General features: G+C 42.8%; 2 protein-coding genes across 5 annotated transcripts in view; one reads left to right on the top strand and one right to left on the bottom strand.

The window, feature by feature from the left end:
* The window catches only part of wnk2 (WNK lysine deficient protein kinase 2), a 66,788-nt gene extending 58,581 nt beyond the window's left edge, over positions 1–8,207 (bottom strand). For all 4 annotated transcript variants that reach the window (XM_023986179.2, XM_070443247.1, XM_070443244.1 and 1 more), the window contains exons 1-3: positions 6,636–8,207; positions 2,353–2,525; positions 270–490 (exon numbers count right to left, since the gene is read on the bottom strand). In XM_023986179.2, the coding sequence (XP_023841947.1) occupies positions 270–490; positions 2,353–2,525; positions 6,636–7,310 (1,069 nt within the window). In that variant the 5' untranslated portion in view covers positions 7,311–8,207. The remainder of the gene's footprint in view (positions 1–269; positions 491–2,352; positions 2,526–6,635) is intronic.
* A 3,194-nt stretch (positions 8,208–11,401) lies between these two features.
* On the top strand, positions 11,402–20,733 carry LOC111962927 (ninjurin-1). The gene is made up of 3 exons (XM_023986181.2): positions 11,402–11,606; positions 18,825–19,068; positions 20,407–20,733. The coding sequence occupies exons 1-3, from the start codon at positions 11,550–11,552 to the stop codon at positions 20,547–20,549; spliced, it is 444 nt and encodes a 147-aa protein (XP_023841949.1). The 5' UTR covers positions 11,402–11,549; the 3' UTR covers positions 20,550–20,733.
* Positions 20,734–21,379: the final 646 nt, after the last annotated feature.

Below are 21,379 nucleotides of genomic sequence, written 5' to 3' on the forward strand. Positions count from 1 at the left end.
TGAAAGAAACAAGGATTTCTCCCTAACACACTGACACACACTCACACAAATATGATAAACATGCTAAGCTATCTCACATACTGTATACCCATCCAAAAGAGGATCAATGAATTCAGAAACAGCCTTTCAGGTCTCAAGTAGAGTCAAGGCTAAGGTMCTGTCACAATCCATTAAGTGCACAGTTACAGTATAGATTCCATACCCTTTTACAGATGATGTGTTTACGACCCTTCCAAGCAGAGCATGAAAGAGCATGTGTAATTCCTCACCAATGACACTCTTGGCAAAGGAGGCCCTCTTGAGGGTAGCCAATCCCAGGTCCCCGATCTTGACGGAGCCGGTGGGGCCGGTGATGAAGATGTTGTCACACTTCAGGTCCCTGTGGATGATGGGAGGGTCCCTGGTGTGGAGGAAGTGGAGCCCCTTCAGGATCTGTCTACACCAGCTCCTCAGAACCTTAGGCTTCATCACCTTAAACCGCTTCAGATACCTGGAGGACAGTGGCGGTCGGAGCCATTTAAGATGAGGGAGGATGATTCTTCTTTTTTTTTTTTTAGGAGCATGGCCTTATTTCTATTGCAGCATGTTGGATGACTGTCATTCATATTCGATTCACCCAGCTCAATGTATCATCGATAAGTTTAGGCTACTGCATAATAATCAAATTTTCCCTGTACCCATCATGAGGCTTCTACAACCTATCATATGAATGAAAGTTTACAGCGTAAGTGCACAGGTCTAAATAATTTTGAGTAATCAAGGTGACAGACAGTGACACATTCAATACCGCCTTGCACACTCTTGGCTGCATTTAGCTGATCTAGGGTGTAATCATTAATCCAACAGTTGCAAATGAGTTTCTATTGGACAAATTCAGGTATGTTTGTCCCCGTTTCGTTACGTTTCTTTTTTCTGTTTAAGAAATGTTTTTCAACAGAATCGGCGGAATGAATACACCCCTGATCACACGCAAACAGTTCACTTTCACAGCAGCCACAWAGAAACAGCATGATCACTTTGCTCGTTGTATAACTAACTCCTTCTTTCAACTATCTATGCGCTCTCCTCCTCTCACCTTTTCCCTTCACTTGTGGACTTCAGTACACATCAGCTGCCTGTGACCAGGCGAAAAAACCTTTCCAAGCCAAACCTTCATATTATGACCGCTAACCGCTACACACAGCCTACATTGTTGTAACATCATAGTCAACTAGAACTACTAGAACTAACGCATTAGTAAACTCGCTACAATCGGTACAGTCAGAAAGCAGTTTAGTAGTTACACCGGTGGGCCCAGTGGCAAAAAAAATCATTAAATCAAAAGCTTACCTTGACWTGAAAGAGTTCCAGTGTTGGATAGCCATAGCCAGCTAGCTAACATAACATCCCTCTCTGTTTGAGCCGGGTATTTGAGTAGGCTAAACTAGCTAGCTTATTTCCCATCTAAGTGAAAGTGAAAGTTTAAAAAAATACAACTAAATATAGCTCTCTCTCCCTTTCTCCCGCTCTCTCTATCAAAATTGTTAAACTGTTATCGTTCATCTCTCTTTAAGTGAACTACTCGCCATATGGTATGCACCGAAGTGCTAGCTAGCTGTAGCTTACGGTTTCAGTACTAGATTCATTCTCTGATCTTTTGATTGGGTGGACAACATSCCAGTTCATGCTGCAGGAGCTCATRTAGGTTGGAGGACATCCTCCAGAAGCTGTCATAATTACTGTGTAAGTCTATGGAAGGGGGTGAGAACCATGAGCCTCCTAGGTTTTGTATTGAAGTCAATGTACCCAGAGAAGGACATAAGCTAGCTTTCCTCCGCCTACACTGTGCTGCTACCCTACAGAGTGCTGCTGAGGCTAATGTAGGCCTTCATAGCAAAACAGTGTGTTTTAATGAATTATTTGGTGACATTTAGATATATTTTGTATAGTTTTATCTAAAAAGGATAACTTTAAAATGTTTCACTATTTTGATTTTATCAAATTCACTGAGGATGGTCCTCCCCTTTCTCCTCTGAGGAGCCTCCACTGCTGGAGGATGAAGAGCAGACCATCATCATGATTATCATCATCATAATTGTCATCATCATGACCACTACAATCCATCTGATAAGAACAACTATCATTCAACTTTTAGTTTGCCCAATTAAGTTGTCAAACTGTGGATGAACTAATTTATACAATGAAAACTTTCCACTGACACCAGTGGAAATTTCCCCTTTTGGAAAGTTACTCTTTTTCATTTCATAAGAACAGTTTAGGAGGTTTTACCTGACCTTGTTTAATGTTAAGCTCAGCAGTGTTGTGTGATAGGGAGAGCGGGAGGGAGGATGCTGCTGGCTGTGTTTGTCTCACGTTTTTAGTGTCCCTGAGGTCATGAGCTCTGTCACCAGAACGATGCACTTCCTCCCTTTGACCGGTGACTCCCAGAAGTCGTAGAAACGTACAATGTTGGGGTGCTGAAGACCCTTCAACATCTCTGCCTCCTCCTTAAACCTCTGACGCTCTGCTTTGGTCAGCTTACGGTCCTATGAGAAGAAAGGGGAGACAATGAGATTATTCCAGTGTCTCGACAGTTATGTGATTGGTCTMGAAACCCATGAATGTACTGTAGGACTCCTGTGGGCCATGTTTGGGAGTAATGCTATGAATTTCCCATAGGATTTTTTCTTTTCAGCAGCGGTGGCAAAGGTARCTGTTTCCATAACACGAGTTATAAACTTCCTTCCARCTGCATGCAGAGACATAAAAATGGTATCCCTGAGTTCATATGACTATGGGGAAGTATAAAAATGGCTTAATTGCCGAAGTGTGTCTCGGCAGAAATATATATATTTTTTAAAATGGCATATCTTTTGGAGCGGTGGAAACGATTTAGCAGCGGTCGGCCACCGCTGCAAAATGAAGACAGGGAAAAGACTCGGAGTGAACACAAGTGTGATGTTTTGAGTGAGGAAAGCGCAGGGGTGGGAATCCTTCWTCTCGTAACAGCCATGTATAAAACATGCAGTGTGATCTGGACATGATGCCATAGGTGATGTCCTCTTGTGAAAGCACGATGTTCAGTGAAGATGTCTACTTGAATGATATGTGGTGATGTCAGAAGTGGGATCAGAGTCTTGCTTGGTTACAAAAGGTGTTGTGAAGCAGATMTAGACTCTATACTAAGAACGAGGATGTCTTCCACAGCTGTAGGGAGGAGAGGCTGAATGTAACACCTGTCTTTGGCTATACAGCCTCTGGGTGATGGAGTTTACTGTGGATCAATATTTTGGCCCTCTTCTTCTCTTTAAATAGTGAAACAGCTGACAGTAAAGATCCTCTACATCTCTGTTCCACTCAGGACAGTCTGGTAGAAACCTTAGACAACCCCGGCCTGGGCGCGCACACACACACACACACGCACACGCACACGCACACGCACACAGGAATACACTTCAGTCACAGCCTTGAATCATGAGATCCACAAAACGAAAGATGAACCCAAAATCTTGTCTGTAACAAGATTCATACTCCTACATACAYATACAAACAYATATAAAMTCTTYACGCTACGTACAGTATACAGACAGTATACACATGTACATTATACACACCTGTGTACTGTGTACATGACACAAATRACCACTAAACAGTKATGGAGAAGAGGGGTCCGCRGCATACAGCAATGAGATACCGTGGCCACAGTACACATGAACAAATACCCACTGAGACTCAGAGAGAAGCGTCAAAGGGACGCAGAGGGATGCAACAATACTGAGATACTGAGTGGCAAAGACACACACACACACACACACACTCTCTCAAACACACACACTCTCTCAAACACACACACTTTTTCATCTGGGAAGCGTGTGCATATAGTGTTACAGATTTCCAGATGGCAGTAATAAAGAATGTTCACATTATGTCCATTCACCAGCATGGATTATTGGAGAAAGGTGCAGAGTCGTATTTCACCTAAAGCCCATAGCGACCTAAGCTGTCGTATATCCGTATATCTAACATGTTGGTAAACAGATGCTAGCCCAGTAAGCATGTCCTTAATTGCCCATACTGTTTCCTACACAACACATTTTTCAGGATCCTATTCTGGAAGGAGGTTAACTGGGGAGTGGGAACTGCTCGGATCTATCTAAGGATCCTGTGGCAGTCTATGGATTTTTTTCCCCCCCAGGCAGGGCGTGGCAGTTACAGCATCTGCCTGCCTTACTGAGCTTTGTCGTTGCGAAAGAAGACAGAGAAGCTATATTAGCASTCTGCTCTAATGGAATGGGTGAGACCCAGCATAACAGCAATGAGCTATGATATAAGACGCATAGCTTTACTGTCCCCGATACACAGCAAGCGAGAGCYGATCACTGCTTATCCCAAACTGACCCGCACAGGCGCACACTCCCTCTCTTTCCCTCTCCCTCTTTCCCGCTCTCTCTCTCTTTCTGTCWCCCTCTCTCTCAATCTCTGCAGAAGGGAGCGCTTGCATCAGCAGGTTTAGCCTCTCCAGACAGATCTGCCCAGTAACGCCCCAGGGGATAGGCTGTCGTTTAGTTTAGTATGCTGTACKATCAGCCCATCAGCCTGTCCACATGATGTGGAGACGTGCGGAGTGGAACGTTTGTTTGCGTGTGTGTAGAACTGTATCCTCAGCTGATCAGACACACTGGCAGCTGGCAGTTTTTCCCTGAATCATGTTGCATCATCCACTGATCCGAGATGATCAGGACCTGGTAAGTCTGTCTGACCCAGAGATGGGGACAGAGAGAGAGAGGGAAACACATCCATATGATCAGTTGATTTACTAAATGAATGTGTACATTTGTGTATTTCTGCAGATGGCTGTATCCCTTTGTCTTTTTCAAATGATTTTTCACTCAATCATCCTTATTTTGCTCTCTCATTCTCTTTCATCTGGCTCATTCTTTCTGTATCTCTGTATCGCTCTCTTTTCTATCTCTCTTTATATAGTGAGGTCAGAAAGTATTGGGACAGTGACAAATTGTTTGTTGTTTTGGCTCTGTATTCCCAGCACTTTGGATTTGAAATTATACAATGACTATGAGGTTAAATTACAGACGGTCCGATTCATTTTGAGGGTATTTTCATTCATATTGATTCAACTGTTTAGAAATTGCAGCACTATTTGYATGTAGTCCCTCCATTTTAGGAAACCAAAAGTATTTGGACAAATTCACTTAAATGTCTATTAAAGTAGTGAAAAGTGTAGTATTTTCATCCCATATTCCTAGCACTCAATGACTACATCAAGACTGTGASTATACAAATTTGATGGATGCATTTTCAGTTTGTTTTGGTTGTATTTCAGRTTATATGGAGCCCAAATTGGTAAATAATGTATTGTGTAATTTTGCGGTCACTTTTATTGTAAATAAGAATAGAATATGTTTCTAAACACTTCTACATTAACCTGGATGCTACCATGATTACSGATAATCATGAATGAATCGTGAATAATGATGAKTGAGAAAGTTAGGAGAAGGTAGCATGTCTTGGAGGTACAGTATGATATTTGTGCCTGACTTCCCCAGGGGAACCTAAACAATGAGGGGGCTCCAGGCTAAAACTGTTCCTAAAAACACCATCTCTCCGCTCCTGGGTCTAACACTGAGAAATGCTGCATCAGCTCCATAACAAAAACCCTCTCGCCCCTATGTGTCTGAAATACTGAATATCTCCCTCTGCCTTCCCTTGGCTTAGTTCCGGAACCACAACACAGACTCKGACTCACCTACCTGTACACTGAAACAGTGTATTCATAGCATGACCTAATGGCTGGCATGGTGCAAATAGTAGGTTGTGTATTGTTAAATTACCACGTCCATCCATCCACATTTTAGTGGAACTTCTAAAATGCTGGTATAAGATAATCTCAGTGAACTAGCCGAGTCTCTCTCTCTTTCACCCGTCTCTGCTCCGACACTAAACCCCTCTCTCAGCTCATTTGGCGACACCCTGAAACGCTCGTATGCAGCAGTACAGAAACCTCTCATTGCCTGCAAATGGACCCAATCCGGAACTGATGTGCAGAAAGATGACGGTATTTTTTTCAGTCCGCTGAAAATGTACATCACAGAGTTGTATTAAACACAATGGTGACAGGGTCTGCTTTCGTGTGTGGGTGGAGGGAGGGACAGGTGGTGCAAAACCTGATAACCCGTCATCAGAACTGGCGTCCCATCATCAGCACTACCAGCCTCCACTCTGTCTCGTCTGAACTAGCACAGGTTCAAGTGGTGGCAATCTACCATAACGCTTTGAAATGCAACACGTCGTTTCTGTCCGTGTGTCTGTGCAGTGGTATCATAGGCCTCATAATAGACTACGGTTTCATGACCAAGGCCCTCATAACCAAGAACAACAAAAAAGTCTGGGAGGAATTCAGCTTAGTTAATGCTAGCAATTGCCACATTTAGTGCAAAATGTTATATGGGCACCTTRGGCAGCCATAAGAGCAGGTGTTATTACAGCTTCATAAAATAGTTATGACGTTCATGCTGCAGTGTAAGAACTTATCATCAGGATATAAATGTATTCAGAAGGATTTTTCTAGTTCCAAACAATTAGACATTATAATGGAGTTAGTAACTTAAAGTGTAAACCAAGGAGTCCTATTCAATTACCTGGAGTTCACACCAAGCAACTTCTACCCAGGTGTCTGTGTCCAGACCCTTGTAGACGGTCTTAAATGACCCTCTCCCGATCTCAGTATCGAACTTGAGAAACCGGCCCCCGGGTGAGGTGGACACRGCTTTTATCTCGTTCTCATCCTCGTTCTCGTCAATCCCCGCTTTCTCGGTGGTATCAGGCGACGGTGCAGCTGCATCGTCTGGTTTTGTCTCGGCCTCGCTCCTCTCCTTCTCTTCATCCGCGCTCACACTCTCAGTCGCACTGTCCTTCTGCCCCACTTGGCTCTCGGTGCTCGAGCTCTCCTGGACCTGGAAAGCCACGCGAGGTCCGAGCGCGCGGGTTCGGTCCACGATGGTGCGCAGGTGGACGCTGAGCATTGGAGTACTGTTGACGCATTCTGGCGCGTCCAAMGCTTGGTCGTCCGCGTCGGAAAACCACAAACTTCTGCGAATAAACCTCTGACGGACCAGTCCCCGGTAATCCGACAAGGGGTACGCGCTCGGGTCGCTTGCCCCTCTTAGCGCCGCAGTTTCCATGTTGTCAACATTCCGCTCTTCACCGTTCTCATAGATACGGATGTTGGCGTTGGTGTCAGAGTCTAAATTGGGAACCGAGGAGAATGTCGATCCAAGTGGCGCGTCCGAGCCCGAGTCCTCCCCGGAATCCATCCCCGGGAAATATTTAGACAGTTATCGGTGAGATTCAGAGGCTACTGCTTTCATGGTCCTTCCCCAGCAGTGAGGGTGTGCATAGGCTACCTGCAACGTTCGCATGTACTGACGCAGTTAGGCAGCTATGCAATCCCTTAAACCAATCTCACTTGAGATATCTAGCATATKTATAAAACGGCAATTAATAACGACAATAACTCTTAAAACAGTCGCAATGGTGCCACTGCGTGATTTAATACGGCTCATCTTATCATTARTCAAGCCAGCCAGCCAAACAGCCAATTGAAATGTTGCATTAATACATTACAATTGTAATTAATTGCTATCATATGCAGTTTCGGTAAAGCCTTCGTTTATTGCGACTTTGTTTCATCAACTGATCRAATTGGTTACAGTGYAGGCTGTASWACTCGTGGTAGGTAGAAYTGCTACGATGAACACTCACGGTTGTCGGGCAAGGATAGTTCCCTGTTTCTCTCTAATCACTCAAAATACCCATCACATGCAACTGTCAGGTGAGCAGCTGTGACCACTGTAATCGTAGGCTAGTCGATCCAGTAGCTGTTTATTGCGCATGTATTACGGTTATTTATCGTTTGAAAAGCAGAATGAAGTCAGAGAAGTGTGACCTCCACATCACAGCATCGCCCCCATTGCATCGCCCCCTATGCGCAGCACYCCGCTGGGGGGGCAGTTCCTCTGTTGAGCGGTGTCCGGGTGCGGAGTAAAAGCGCTGATCAGATCAAATTGGTTGCTCACTGCGGCACAGTTTTCTCCCAGAGCATGTGCTCAGAGCATCTCACCGTTCGTTCGGACAGTATTTGTGCCATGTCTCTCTCGAATTACACTTTCTATGGCAAGGAGACAGGCCAATTTTAAGACTCAAACCCACGCCCCTAGCAACAACACGTATCCAATAAATACGCACGTTTTTAGGCGCTACCTTTCAGCCTCTGTGACACGGGTTGTAATGGACCACACCACTCGCTGTGTCCTCCCATCCTCTGCATGACGCTACGGGCTCCCGTGAAGGACGAGAAGCCTACAAGGCGCACCCTCTGTGCCCGGCAGAAACCTGCAAATTATTTCCGAAAAGGGATCACTAGGATAATTGCCTATTCTATTGTATTGTTTTCTATTCTACTGCACTTAAATGTGTAGAATATAATGGAACAGCATTCAAATGATCACTGATAAGTAGGCTAATTGCTTGTTCTTGATGGACTAAAATATATTTTAGCCTACATTCTATTCATTTGAGTTAAGTGCAGTAGAATAGAATAGAAAATAACCAAATAGAATAGATTGGAATGGAATAGAACAGCCAGCAAATTATAGCCTAAAAGTGAACAGCGATAAGTAGGCAACATGCTTGTTCTTGATAATATAAATTATATTCTGTTCAATAGAATACAATAGAAAAATGTTATATTCTATTAAATCAGTTGAGTTCTACAGTTATTCAGTTCTTATTTCTCAATGGCGCTGCGCCAATCTCTGTTGAGATGAAACTTGCATGACAGTGCTATTTTTGCCCGTGCAGACGTTTCCACCTACAGGAGAGTTCTATTACTACTGCTCACGTATTCTGCCTCAGAAAATACACTGACTATACTTAGGACGTTTGGGAGCACCTGCTCGTTCCATGACTAACCAGGTGAATGCTATGATCCCTTGCACCCTTAGAAAGAAAGGGTTCCAAAAGGGTTATTTGGCTGTCCCCATAGGAGAACCCTTTGTCGTTACAGGTAGAACCATTTTGGGTTCCATGTAGAACCMTCTGTGGAMCCCAAAAGGGTTCTTYAAATGGTTGTCCTGTGGGGACAGCCAAAGAACCCTTTTAGGTTCTAGATARCACMTTTTTTTCTAAGAGTGTATTTGATGTCACTTGTTAAATCCACTTCAGTCAGTGTAGACAAAGGGGAGAATACAGATTAAATAAGGATTTTTAAACATTAAAACAATTGATTGTGTATGTGTACCATTCAGAGGGTGAATGGGAAATACAAAAKATTKAATTCCCTTTGAACAGGATATGGTAGTAGGTGCCAGGGGTACCGGTTTGAGTGTGTCAAGAACTGCAACGCTACAAACAGTTTCCCGTGTGTATCAACAATGGTCCACCACCCAAAGGACATCCAGCCAACTTGGTAAAACTGTGGGAAGCATTGGAGTCAACATGGGCCAGTATCTCTGTGGAACGCTTTCTACACCTTGTAGAGTTCATGCCCTGACAGATTGAGGTTGTTCTGAGTGCAAAAGGGGGTACAACTCAATATTAGGTAGGTGTTCCTAATGTTTTGGACATTCAGTGTATATACTCAAATCAAATTGTATTGGTCACATACACATATTTAGCAGATGTTATTGCAGGTGTAGCAAAATGTTTGTGTTCCTACCTCCAACAGTGCAGTAAAATCTAACAAATCATAACAATACACACAAATCTAAAAGTAAAATAATGGAATTAAGAAATATATAAATATTAGAATAAGCAATGTCAGAGTGGCATTGACTAAAATACAGTAGAATACAGTATGTAAACATTATTAAAAGGGACTAGTGTTCTATTTTTAAAGTGACCAGTGATTCCATGTCTACGTACATAGAGCAGCAGCCTCTAAGGTGCAGGGTTGAGTAACCGGGTGGTAGCCAGATAGTGATGGCTATTTAACACTCTGATGGCCTTGAGATAGAAGCTGTTTTTCAGTCTCTCGGTCCCAGCTTTGATGCATCTGTACTGACCTCGCCTTCTGGATGGTAGCGGGGTGAACAGGCCGTGGTTTGCATGGTTGATGTCCTTTTTGGCCTTCCTGTGACATCGGGTGCTGTAGGTGTCCTGGAGGGCAGGCAGTGTGCACCCGGTGATGCGTTGGGCAGACCACACCACCCTCTGGAGAGCCTTGCGGTTGAGGGCGATGCAGTTGCCGTACCAGGCAGTGATACAACCCGACAGCATGCTCTCAATTGTGCATCTGTAAAAGTCTGTGAGGGTCTTTGGGGCCAAGACAAATTTCTTCAGCCTCCTGAGGTGTGGGTGGACTATTTCAGATTGTCAATGATGTGTACGCCGAGGAACGTGAAACTTTTCACCCTCTCCACTTCGGTCCTGCTCCCTCTGCTGTCTCCTGAAGTCCACGATAAGCTTCTTCGTTTTGTTGAAGTTGAGGGAGAGGTCATTTTCCTGGCACCACTCTGCCGGGGCCCTCACCTCCTCCCTGTAGGCTATCACGTCATTGTTGGTAATCAGGCCTATAATTGTTGTGTCATCTGCAAACTTGTTGACTGAGTTGGAGGCTTGCTTGGCCACTCAGTCATGGGTGAACAGGGAGTAAGGAGAGGGCTGAGCATGCACCCTTGTGRGACACCTGTGTTGAGGATCAATGTAGTGGAGGTGTTGTTTCTGAAGATGTACGCAATGTGGCACCTTCAATCAGCACTGCAAATTTGATAATTATTCTGACTCATTCTACAACAGTTATGGTGCATTTCTATACAGGATTTACCGCAGTGTTTTACCTAAAAAGGCCTTTCTGTTTCCATTTGGGGGCCGGCACCCCTGTCTCACTTGAAGCCAAAGCCAGGCAGGCCACTTATACTTTTCAGCTGTCATTTACAACAAAAAAGTCTCACAGTGAACTTTAACACCTTTTCACAAAGCAACTGTTCAGTATGAGATTATGCAGAGGTTGTTGTTGATTCTGCTCTTCACAAGTTCTCACTGTCAGTGCTATGAAAACACAATGTCCCTTGTATCCTATACAATAGCGTAGCACTGGTGTTACAGTCGAAAATAAGSATTAGGCTATTCAATTGATGTTGACATGGTATTTGGGAAGATGTTTTGTCAAAAGCTATACATATCAGGCTTAAGCCAAAGTTAGAAACAGAGGCTTGAAAATGATCAGATCAACGAGAATTTACATAATTTCATAAAAACCCTTTATTGCATATTTTGTGTTGTGAAACTCTGGAATCTCTTGTTTCTCATTCTAAATGAAAAGGGGCTCTCCTTTTTGATCAGAACATAATAATTCTGGATCTACTTTCAGTTCCTGAGCCCCGGTGTGGAGACGCCCCTCGTTGACGGGTGGTAGGCACTCTTCTACATCTCAGTCTTAATTTCACACAGCGACAGACCTGGCGGACACTGGCAGCGAAACAGAGGCACGAACTCCCACAATACTTTTGGAATTTAACCCGCTTTATTTCAAATTCAATAGTTAAGAGGCAAATATGGCGATTGAAAGCATGGAAATGAACGGACATGCCGACAGAGAGCGCGTAGAAGAGGTAAGATTTTTTTGGTGAGATCCCCATTCCACATACCCTCAGTGACAGTCTGTTCGATTACAGCCAAAAGCTGTTTWGTGGGATTTTTTAKTGAGTCTCTTATAGAACGTCTGATCATTTCGTTGCCTGAGTACTTCAGTCTTAAAGACAGTGTAATCTTGTACAGTAACAGCACCTACCTTGTCCACTAGGTGGATAACAATAGAGATTTAAGGGCATGTTTGTCAAAGTGGGTAAAGATGCTCCTGGCATAGGGGACAGAGGCTTCTTAGTTTAGATATATGTCTTTACAAAGCAGCCTTTGGTAGGCATCCAGCACTGGATCCATAGGCCCAGGAGGAATGAACGTAGATGGAGCCCTAAACACACTGTGGGTGGGGACAGAAGGGTTACAATCTCTAAAGAACAGTTTCAGATGTAATGTACATAAAGTAGTCGAAACACATTGCAGTTGCGCGTCCTGATATTCAGGCTGATTTGTTCCGATATGTATATTTTCTGTAAATAGTTCACAAAAGTTTATTGCACCTACTGGCCGCATACTTGTTTTCTTTCTCCAATAAAAAATAACATTATTTGCACAATAGACACTAAGAAATATCAAAATGTTGGAAAAATAGCATTCACACATGGGGGCTGCTTCAATTTATTTAAAAAAATGGCTTTTCAAATATATTCCATTCTCCTTTCTCTTGTGTATATTATGGCTAWATTCCCACGAATATTCCTTTATTTAATTAAGCTTTTACATGTGTATTTTTCTGTCTTTATAATAACAATAATAATACTATTTACTTTGTAGAGCTCAATGTGAAGCTTGTTGGTGCTTTGCTTCTGCGCGCAAATCATTTGACTGCTGCAGTTTGAGATGATATGTTCCCTTTTATTTAAGTAAATAAGATGATACTGGCCTTTATTATCTAAYATTTATTTCTGATATTTTATCTTAATTAAATAGATTTATATTATAGTCACACAGTTAAAAAAAAACAAAAAAAACACAGAGGTCCCGCACAGTCATCCTATTTCCCAAGTCAAAAATGATTTTGAATGACCAAAACAACCCCCATAATATTTGTTCAGTATTATAAAGCTAAACATTGAAGATATTGTACCTTTTCTCTCATCTCTAACAATCAGGAAGCCTGAAAGAACAGGATGAGTAGGCTGGGAGCTATTATTCATGATCTTGCCTTGACTGACAGCTCATTGAAACACACAAGCGAACAAGCCGGGTACAGGAACCTTCAGGGGACATTACATTTTTTTACATTACATTTAAGTCATTTAGCAGACGCTCTTATCCAGAGCGACTTACAAATTGGAAAGTTCATACATATTCATCCTGGTCCCCCCGTGGGGAATGAACCCATGACCATGACAAAACATCCTGAGAACGTCCTAAAAATGCCCTCTGGGCCGTCCCCGGGACAAACCGGGAACTACACAAAAACCTCCAGGAGACCATGAAACAACGTCCCATGAATGTCCAAAAAACATTATTGTGAACGTCCCCGGGACAAACCTGGAACTAGACAAAACCTTTGTGGGACCATAAAACAAAGTCCTTATCACTTTAGGCAACCATTTTGTGATGCTGTTCACAGGGTTATATCTATAAAAACATTGCATAACATTTGAGATTTTAAGTAGTAGTTTGCAACAAAAAAGTGGTTACGCACACACACTCTCTCACACTCTCTCGCCCTCATTTACACAAACAGACTGACTGACTCACTGACTGGGGTTGTGGGTGTGTATTGGGGGTCAAATGTGTATTTTGAAAGTCTTGCTAAAGTCAGGTTTCAAGCTACGGTTCAGGGATGTGGTTTGGTGTGAAGTCAGCTATTACTGAAGCATGGCACTTGATATGCATGGGGGGGGGGGGGGGGGGAGTGAATATTACAATATTGGATAAAGTTATTACACTATTCATGGATATCTTTTACCCACAACATAATGTAGTAATCTACACAAAAACATTATTACATTATGCATTACATTATTGGCAATTTATTACATTATCAGTGGTTTCAGGGTGCTTTAACACTTGGCAACAGAGCATTTGCCTGTCCTAAACAAAGCTTGATCACTTTTTAGACCTATTTCAAAGACCATTGTCACGCGAACCTTGGGACAATAGGTCAGGGTTTCTACTACAAGGCCTACAGCTAATCAAATAAACTCATTCATTCTAGTCCAAAGTGCACCTTTTGAGGATTAGGCGTGAGACCATCATTTTTTTATTTAACCTTTAAGTCAGTTAAGAACAAGTTCTTATTTACAATGACGGCCTACCCCGGGCAAACCTGGACGACGCTGGGCCAATTGTGCGCCACCAGATGGGACTCCCAATCACGGCCGGATGTGATATAGCCTGGATTAGAACCAGGGACTGTAGTGACGCCTCTTGCAGTGTCTTAGACCGCTGCGACACTCGGGAGCCACAACATGCACCCGGCCCTGACTTAGGTTACCGACAGCAGGGSAATTCCTTATTGCATGCAACTTGGACAACACATGATTTTATGTAGCCTAGTGACCAACCTTCAAATAATATGTTGATGTGTTKGAAAACCCAAATGAGGAAAAGTATCACTTTCACTGTTCAACCAAGGAGTTGATCCAACAATGTTGGGTAGCTAGAAGATGGCAATAACGAGATTTATCAATTGTTTATAAAAATCAACCAAACTGTGATGCATTATAACTCAGTTATAACCTAAACACGGTTAGAGGAAGTTATCTATGATAGTCTAACAGCTGAAGAGTGTTCAATGTAAAAAATAAAATGAAAAAAAGGGTTGAATCTACATAATAAAATGAAGGCAACAAATGTACACACTATATTATTGACTAGATGTAATGTCCTGTTTTGGATTTTTTTTAAACTTGAATAAATTGTTTGAATTAACACATATAAAGAAAGTCCAGGGAATCAATAATGGCCATAAAAATGTGTTGGATTTACTGATATGATTAAAATGTAATATTTAATATGAGTTGATGTAACACAAATAATTAGTGAACCAAAACCATGAGTGTTTCATACATTTCATGTTTAACATTGTTTAATGTATTTGATGATTTTCACATTTAACCCACTTTTTTGGGCACAGTGACTGATTTTCCACTGGTGTGTCTTACAGTTTAATCAGAGGTTATCCAGGGAACATGTGTTTGGGAACAGATACTAAGGGGGAAACCACCTAAGTTTTCAGTCACTGCATAAACTCCTGTTACACAACACCAAGAGGTCATAACCATGTCAAAGGGGAGGAGGAAAGCAGTAGAATTCCCCAAGTCCCCACTGGTTTAGGAGTAGTTGCTGCTGCTGTCCGGTAAACGATGTCACCATAGTCAAGAACTGGCAGGAAAGTTGACTGCACAATCCGTTTCGTTCTGTTCATGGAAGCAAGATCTAATAAAATTAAAAAAGCCAACTTTAAATCTGAGTTTTTTCACTAGCTCATGTTTTTTGAAATGTTACATCTTTATCAATCCAAAACACTGAGATATAAGAGAGGCATCCAATGAGTGAATATGTAGCCCACCTGAGAAATGTTCCCATGAATTAGAGTGCAACATACTAAGTATGTTTTAAMTCAACCAGGGCTTTCCATAATGCAACAAATTCAGATTGCAGCTCCAACATTGCACCGACTGTTGACCAGGCTATGGCATACATAACCGTTTTGTCTGCATACAGATGAATATTGCACGATTTAATACATAGACTAATATTATTTATATGAATAGTAAAGAGAACAGGTCCCAATACCCCTTTTATAATATTGAGGAAACTAGACTTGTCACCATCAGAAAGCACACAGTGTCCCGTCTGTCAGATAGCTTTTAAAACCCATTTGCAAGACATTGTCCAGGCCTATTTSAGAGACAGTCCAGAAATAAGGAAGCACAATATTGTTTATGACCTAGGCAATTTCACACCTCATCTAAAACATAGTGGCTGAAACAGTGCTATGAGCAACACGAAGGAGGTGTCCAGTCTGAGAYCGCTCTGCTCTGTGAGCAAAGTGACATCATGGCCTGGTACTSTGGAAATGATTGACATTTGGGCCATGATGACTCGGTTACTCAGAAAAGTCCTGACTGAACTCCTTTGAAAACCTTGCGATCGTCACGCTTTGTTTTTAGTTTTTTTACCCATCAGTGTTGATCTTAAACCTGTGGCTTAGACTCATTGTCGAGTCTAATTGTTCAGTTAAAAGCAACATGAAAAGAGCCCACATGTGAAGCTCACAGTCAAACAACAACAGTTGTTCATTGGATGTACTGCCGGTGTATGAACAAGGGCAGAGAAGAAAAAAGATATAGAAGAGCTGAAAGGAACTCCCATCTCTACATGAGTAACAACACTGACTAGTCGGCAGTGTCTGTTCAGACCTACAATGATCTAACTGTTACTCAACAATCCCGCAGAAGAAGGGTGTCTGCCGTCACAGGGGATTACGTGGCATGTACTGTATCTCAGCGCGTTACAACACTCTGGACATCAGCGGTAGAGGCGAGTCCCTCAGCCCGAGAGAGAGGGAGTGGGACAGATAACCAGACCAAACGGACAACAAAGAAGGAAGACGAGGGGAGGTAATGGACTATGAGAAACGGAATTTGAGGAAGTTCACCCTTTTCAGTAGGCCKATTTCTAGAACGTCGCCATGAACACAGCAGTATGTGAGACTAGCTCTCATGATCGGAAGGGCATGCAGAAAAATGGACAACAAAATCGAGTGAGGAAAAWGGCACACACAAAACAGGGCCGTAGAAAGGGAACGATAGAGGGAATGGAATAAACAAAAGAAAGAAAGATGAGTGCAGGAATTTGAGGGTTATAAGGCAGTGAGGGAAAGCAGGCTGCTTCTCAGAGATAACTAACTGTCCAGTCATCGCTAGCCTTGGTCACAAGGAGACTTTTTCCCTCTGTGGGCTTTGTGTGTTTTCAGAGGTGGCAAGAGGCATGTGGATGTGGGCTTCTCTGTTTTACACTGTCAAATTGGGCACAAAGCACYCCTGGTTGGCTGTTGGACTGCCAGACTGTACTTCAACCCCCCCCTCCCTAAAAAAAACTCTGTCTTTTAACCCACACAAAAACCTGGGTAATGTTTGGGTTAGAGGCCCACTTTTCCAATGACGTAACAATGTAATTACATCACCGTACAGTCATGCCCTCTCTATGCCTTTCTGAATTAGTGGAGAAAGTAAAGCAACGTAAAGCCGTGTAACCTGGCTCACAGCTGGAGCGGACATCCTGAACCACTTGAAATACTTGCAAACTTTCTGAAAGCTGAGACAGGACAAGATATATAGACACTGTCATGTGTTTGACCACTGAGGCAGACAGCATGACATCAGTTCTGCTGTAATGGATTCCTKGGGTTTACTCTGTAAATATGAGTCATAAGTGGCACTCATTAGACCGGCCTTACTTCTCTCCTCTCCTCACTGCTGTACTACACAGTGTTATTACCATAGCATAGTAGCACATACTTTATAAGTGTTCCTCAGTCCTCCTCATTTGATAACATTGCTATATTCTGACATTAGTCATTATCATGCTATTGATTATAGGACAATTACAGTTCCTTCATACAATTAACAATTACAACGAATGGACTGTTACTRAACATTATTCACTACTGCTCTACAATACACTCAAGTAGTACATATTCAGTACACACACACACACACACACAAAACAGGCTTCCGCATCACTTAAGACACACCTCTCTGCTTTCTACATTCATATTATCCAACTTCCTCTTGGTTGACAGCTACAGTAGCTACACCCTGGTTGGAAGGAAATTGCAGAGGAGTCATGGCACTAGACCTCTTGCCCTTCTAGCAGTTATCTGTGCACAGTGAACCGTAACAATGGCCATTTCCCACAAATGAACAGCAGTCCCTGTAGAAATCCCCAGAATTCCCCTCCCGCTAAACATTTTTTCACTTGGTCATTATAGGGTATTGTGTGTAYATGGGTGAGAAACATGTGCATGGTCACACTTCCTGTTAAAAAGTCCCACAACACTTTCGTTTCCCACAAACCACAGCAGAGTAACTGCAGAAATCACTAGAATTCCCCCATATTTCCCCATCAAAACAAATGTAATTTGTCACATGCTTCGTAAACAACAGGTGTAGACTAACAGTGAAATGTTTACTTACTTTTCCAACAATGCAGAGTTAAGGATAACAATTTTTTTGTAAAAAATAGAAAGTGACACAAGGATTAAATACACAGTGAATAAAGAATACCAATAAGAGTAAAAAGAACATGGCTATATACAGGAAGAACCAGGTAATAACATGGCTATATACAGGGAGTACCAGGTAATAACATGGTATATACAGGGAGTACCAGGAATAACATGGCTATATACAGGGAGTACCAGGTAATAACATGGTATATACAGGGAGTACCAGGTAATAACATCTATGTACAGGAATACCAGGTAATACATGGCTATTACAGGGAGTACCAGGTAATACATGGCTATATACAGGGAGTACAGAATGCATGGCTATATACAGGAGTACCAGGTAATAGCATGGCTATACAGGGAGTACCAGGTAATAGCATGGCTATATACAGGAGTACCAGGTAATACATGGCTATACAGGAGTACAGTAATAGCATGGCTATATACAGGGAGTACCAGGTAATAGCATGGCTATATACAGGGAGTACCAGGTAATAGCATGGCTATATACAGGGATACCAGGTAATAGCATGGCTATATACAGGGAGTACCAGGTAATAGCATGGCTATATACAGGAGTACCAGGTAATAGCATGGCATATACAGGAGTACCAGGTAATACATGCTATATACAGGGAGTACCAGGTAATAGCCATGGCTATATACAGGGAGTACCAGGTAATAGCATGGCTATATACAGGGAGTACCAGGTAATACATGGCTATATACAGAGTACCAGTATAGCATGGCTAATACAGGGATACCAGGTAATACCATGGCTATATACAGGGAGTACCAGGTAATAGCATGGCTATATACAGGAGTACCAGGTAATAGCATGGCTATATACAGGGAGTACCAGGTAATAACATGGCTATATACAGGGAGTACCAGGTAAGCTGTCGCTATCTATAGTGCTCTGATGTTAGCCTCTGTGTTCAGGTGTGTTATCAGTCTCTATCTATGTTGTACTGACGTTAAGTCTCTCTATGTCCAGGAGCCGCGTCAAGGCCCCTGGAATCGGAGGCAGGCAGGCCAGCCTATAAACATGAACCGGTATGCTAATAAGAAGAGCGCAGCAGAGAGCATGCTGGACGTGGCGTTACTCATGGCCAACGCCTCCCAGCTGAAGGCCGTCCTGGAGCAGGGTCCAGACTTCACCTTCTACACCCCCCTCATCGCCTTCATCTCCATATCCCTCATCCTGCAGATCACCGTGGGCATCCTGCTGATCTTCATTGGTGGGTCTCAGTTCTGTTCAACTTTATTTATCCCCTCAGAGGCTATTAAGAAAGTCGTAGTCACTCCCGTCTGGCTCAAACCAGCAWAGTCCTCTTCCTCATGCTGACCGCAACCCAATAAGATCTCCTTTCTCCTGAAGAGTGAAGTCATTTAATACTTTCCACAAATCTAAAAGCATTGGATTGGCGGAGGCRTGGGCTAAAAGGAGTTTCCACCATTTCTCTTGTTCCAGTCATTTCATTTCAAATCAGTTAAGGGAAACACCCACTTTGGGAGGAAGGAGGGATAATTGGGACGTAGCCACAGATTGATGAGGCATGGGGCCAAGATTCTTTCCTGACCATGTGACCTGAGCTCCAAGCTCTTGGAGCTCCTCAGCTCCATGAACAGATAAATTCCCAACATGTTTCTGACCCTACTTTATGTTTGAATGGCTCTCTCAGCAAAATKTTACTATCTGTGTACCTGGCTATACTGTCCGTATCTTCCCCTGCCAGGGGCTCCCATTGTGTGGGTGGGAGAGTTAAAGAGCGGGACCATTGGAGACAGTGTTTGTTTATCCATTGTATTTCTCCTGTCAGTTGGTTCAAATTAGGAATACTCAGTTTAATGTCCTCGGGCAGAATTGCTAACGTTACAGGTGGTGTGCCTCTATTGAGTCAGCATGCTGAAAAATGCTTAACTGGGCTTCAACTCCCACAACAACATTTTGGCATTCCTTTCTAGTAAGGCATATAATTCACRTCCTAAATAATCATTCACCTGAGTGTAGGAAATGTAAAATGCTGTATCTTCATATCACATGGTWCAATAATGATTAGCTAAACATGACGGCACTGGATATTTGATGGTTCAAAAGCCAGGCGTCAGTCTGATTCTTTAAAAGTGCATCAAGCCTAGTGGTTAGAGCACAGTAACCGGAAGGTTGTTGGATCGAATCCCGAGCTGACAAGGTAAAAATCTGTCGTTCTGCCCAAGTATGGCAGTTAACCCACTGCTCCCCGAAGACGTGGATGTCGATTAAGGCAGCCCCCTGCACCTCTCTGATTCAGAGTATCCCCCCTTTCCCTTTCCTTCCTACAGGAAGGCAGGGTCAGAAATGACCAGACAGGTGAATACCACCATGTGGTGGAGACCTTGAGTTCACTTGTCCAATATTGTCTACTCAGTGATTACGTCAAGGGGAAGAATGCACTTAAGGAATTCAAACRGGGCCCCAGTCTTAGAAACAACTTTTGACATAGCTCCCTCTGTTGGTTGCTTTCTATGAACTGAGGACATGCTTGGCGCCACTAAGCTAATCCGCAACATGTTTGTGTTCTTCTCTTGTTCTGCAGTGAAGTGGAACCTGAACGACGAGAGCACCCACTTCAAGCTGAACATTATGGAGAACATCGCCACAGCCCTCATCTTCATCATCGTTGTAGTCAACATCTTTATTACGGCCTTTGGTGTCCAAAAGCCCAAWCAAAACKCTTAACCGCCCTCACTCCTTACCCYCTGGTCATCAATTATTATAGTTMTRAAKGCATTATACTGGTGTTATATGCACAATACACACATAATATGCCAACGTGTACCCTTGGTTGAAACCCTCAAACTAGTGTTTGGTAATCAGTGTCAAATTGTCAGGTTACATGAGTTTAATAAATATATGTATTGTACATAGACTTACAGTTAGCATACACATAGGTGAATCTTAATGTAAATGTTTTATACCGGAATGMCATAGCTGCACTAACCAAATCACTGCTACTTTAGAAGCAAAAGAGGTTCACAGATCCTGTATTCCATCAGATTCTCCGTGACACCAAAGACAGTGGATCGATTCATTATACAGGATTCCCACTGGCCTTTCACACACACGGCCAGTCACAATCTCAGTCGGGTTGACCCTACTTTCATGCCGATCCTGCCACACTTCATATTTTGCTATTACTTGTGTGAACAATACATTGTTCAAATGACCAATAGTGTTAATGTATTGCCTTTACAGATATGTACATATCAGGGTTATTTTATATATATATATATACACACACACACACACACTGCTCAGTGGCGATTTTGAGTATGTAAGTCTTGGTGGGGCAAACTTCATTTTTAGTTTGATGCAACCACACAAAACTAAACAATACATTAATTGCATTATAACGGTAACAAACGGTGCCCACAAACTGTTGGGACAGCTTTATGTTGGCCCTAACAGCAGAGCTTTCTTTTCAGCACCATGGAGTGAATCCTTACCATCGCGACACCTGGCTATCAGCGGAGTCTCGTCCGGCAGCGAAACAGTTCCTTCAGCCTCAC

Source organism: Salvelinus sp. IW2-2015, linkage group LG1, assembly GCF_002910315.2.
Source record: "Salvelinus sp. IW2-2015 linkage group LG1, ASM291031v2, whole genome shotgun sequence".
NCBI lineage: Eukaryota > Metazoa > Chordata > Actinopteri > Salmoniformes > Salmonidae > Salvelinus > Salvelinus sp. IW2-2015.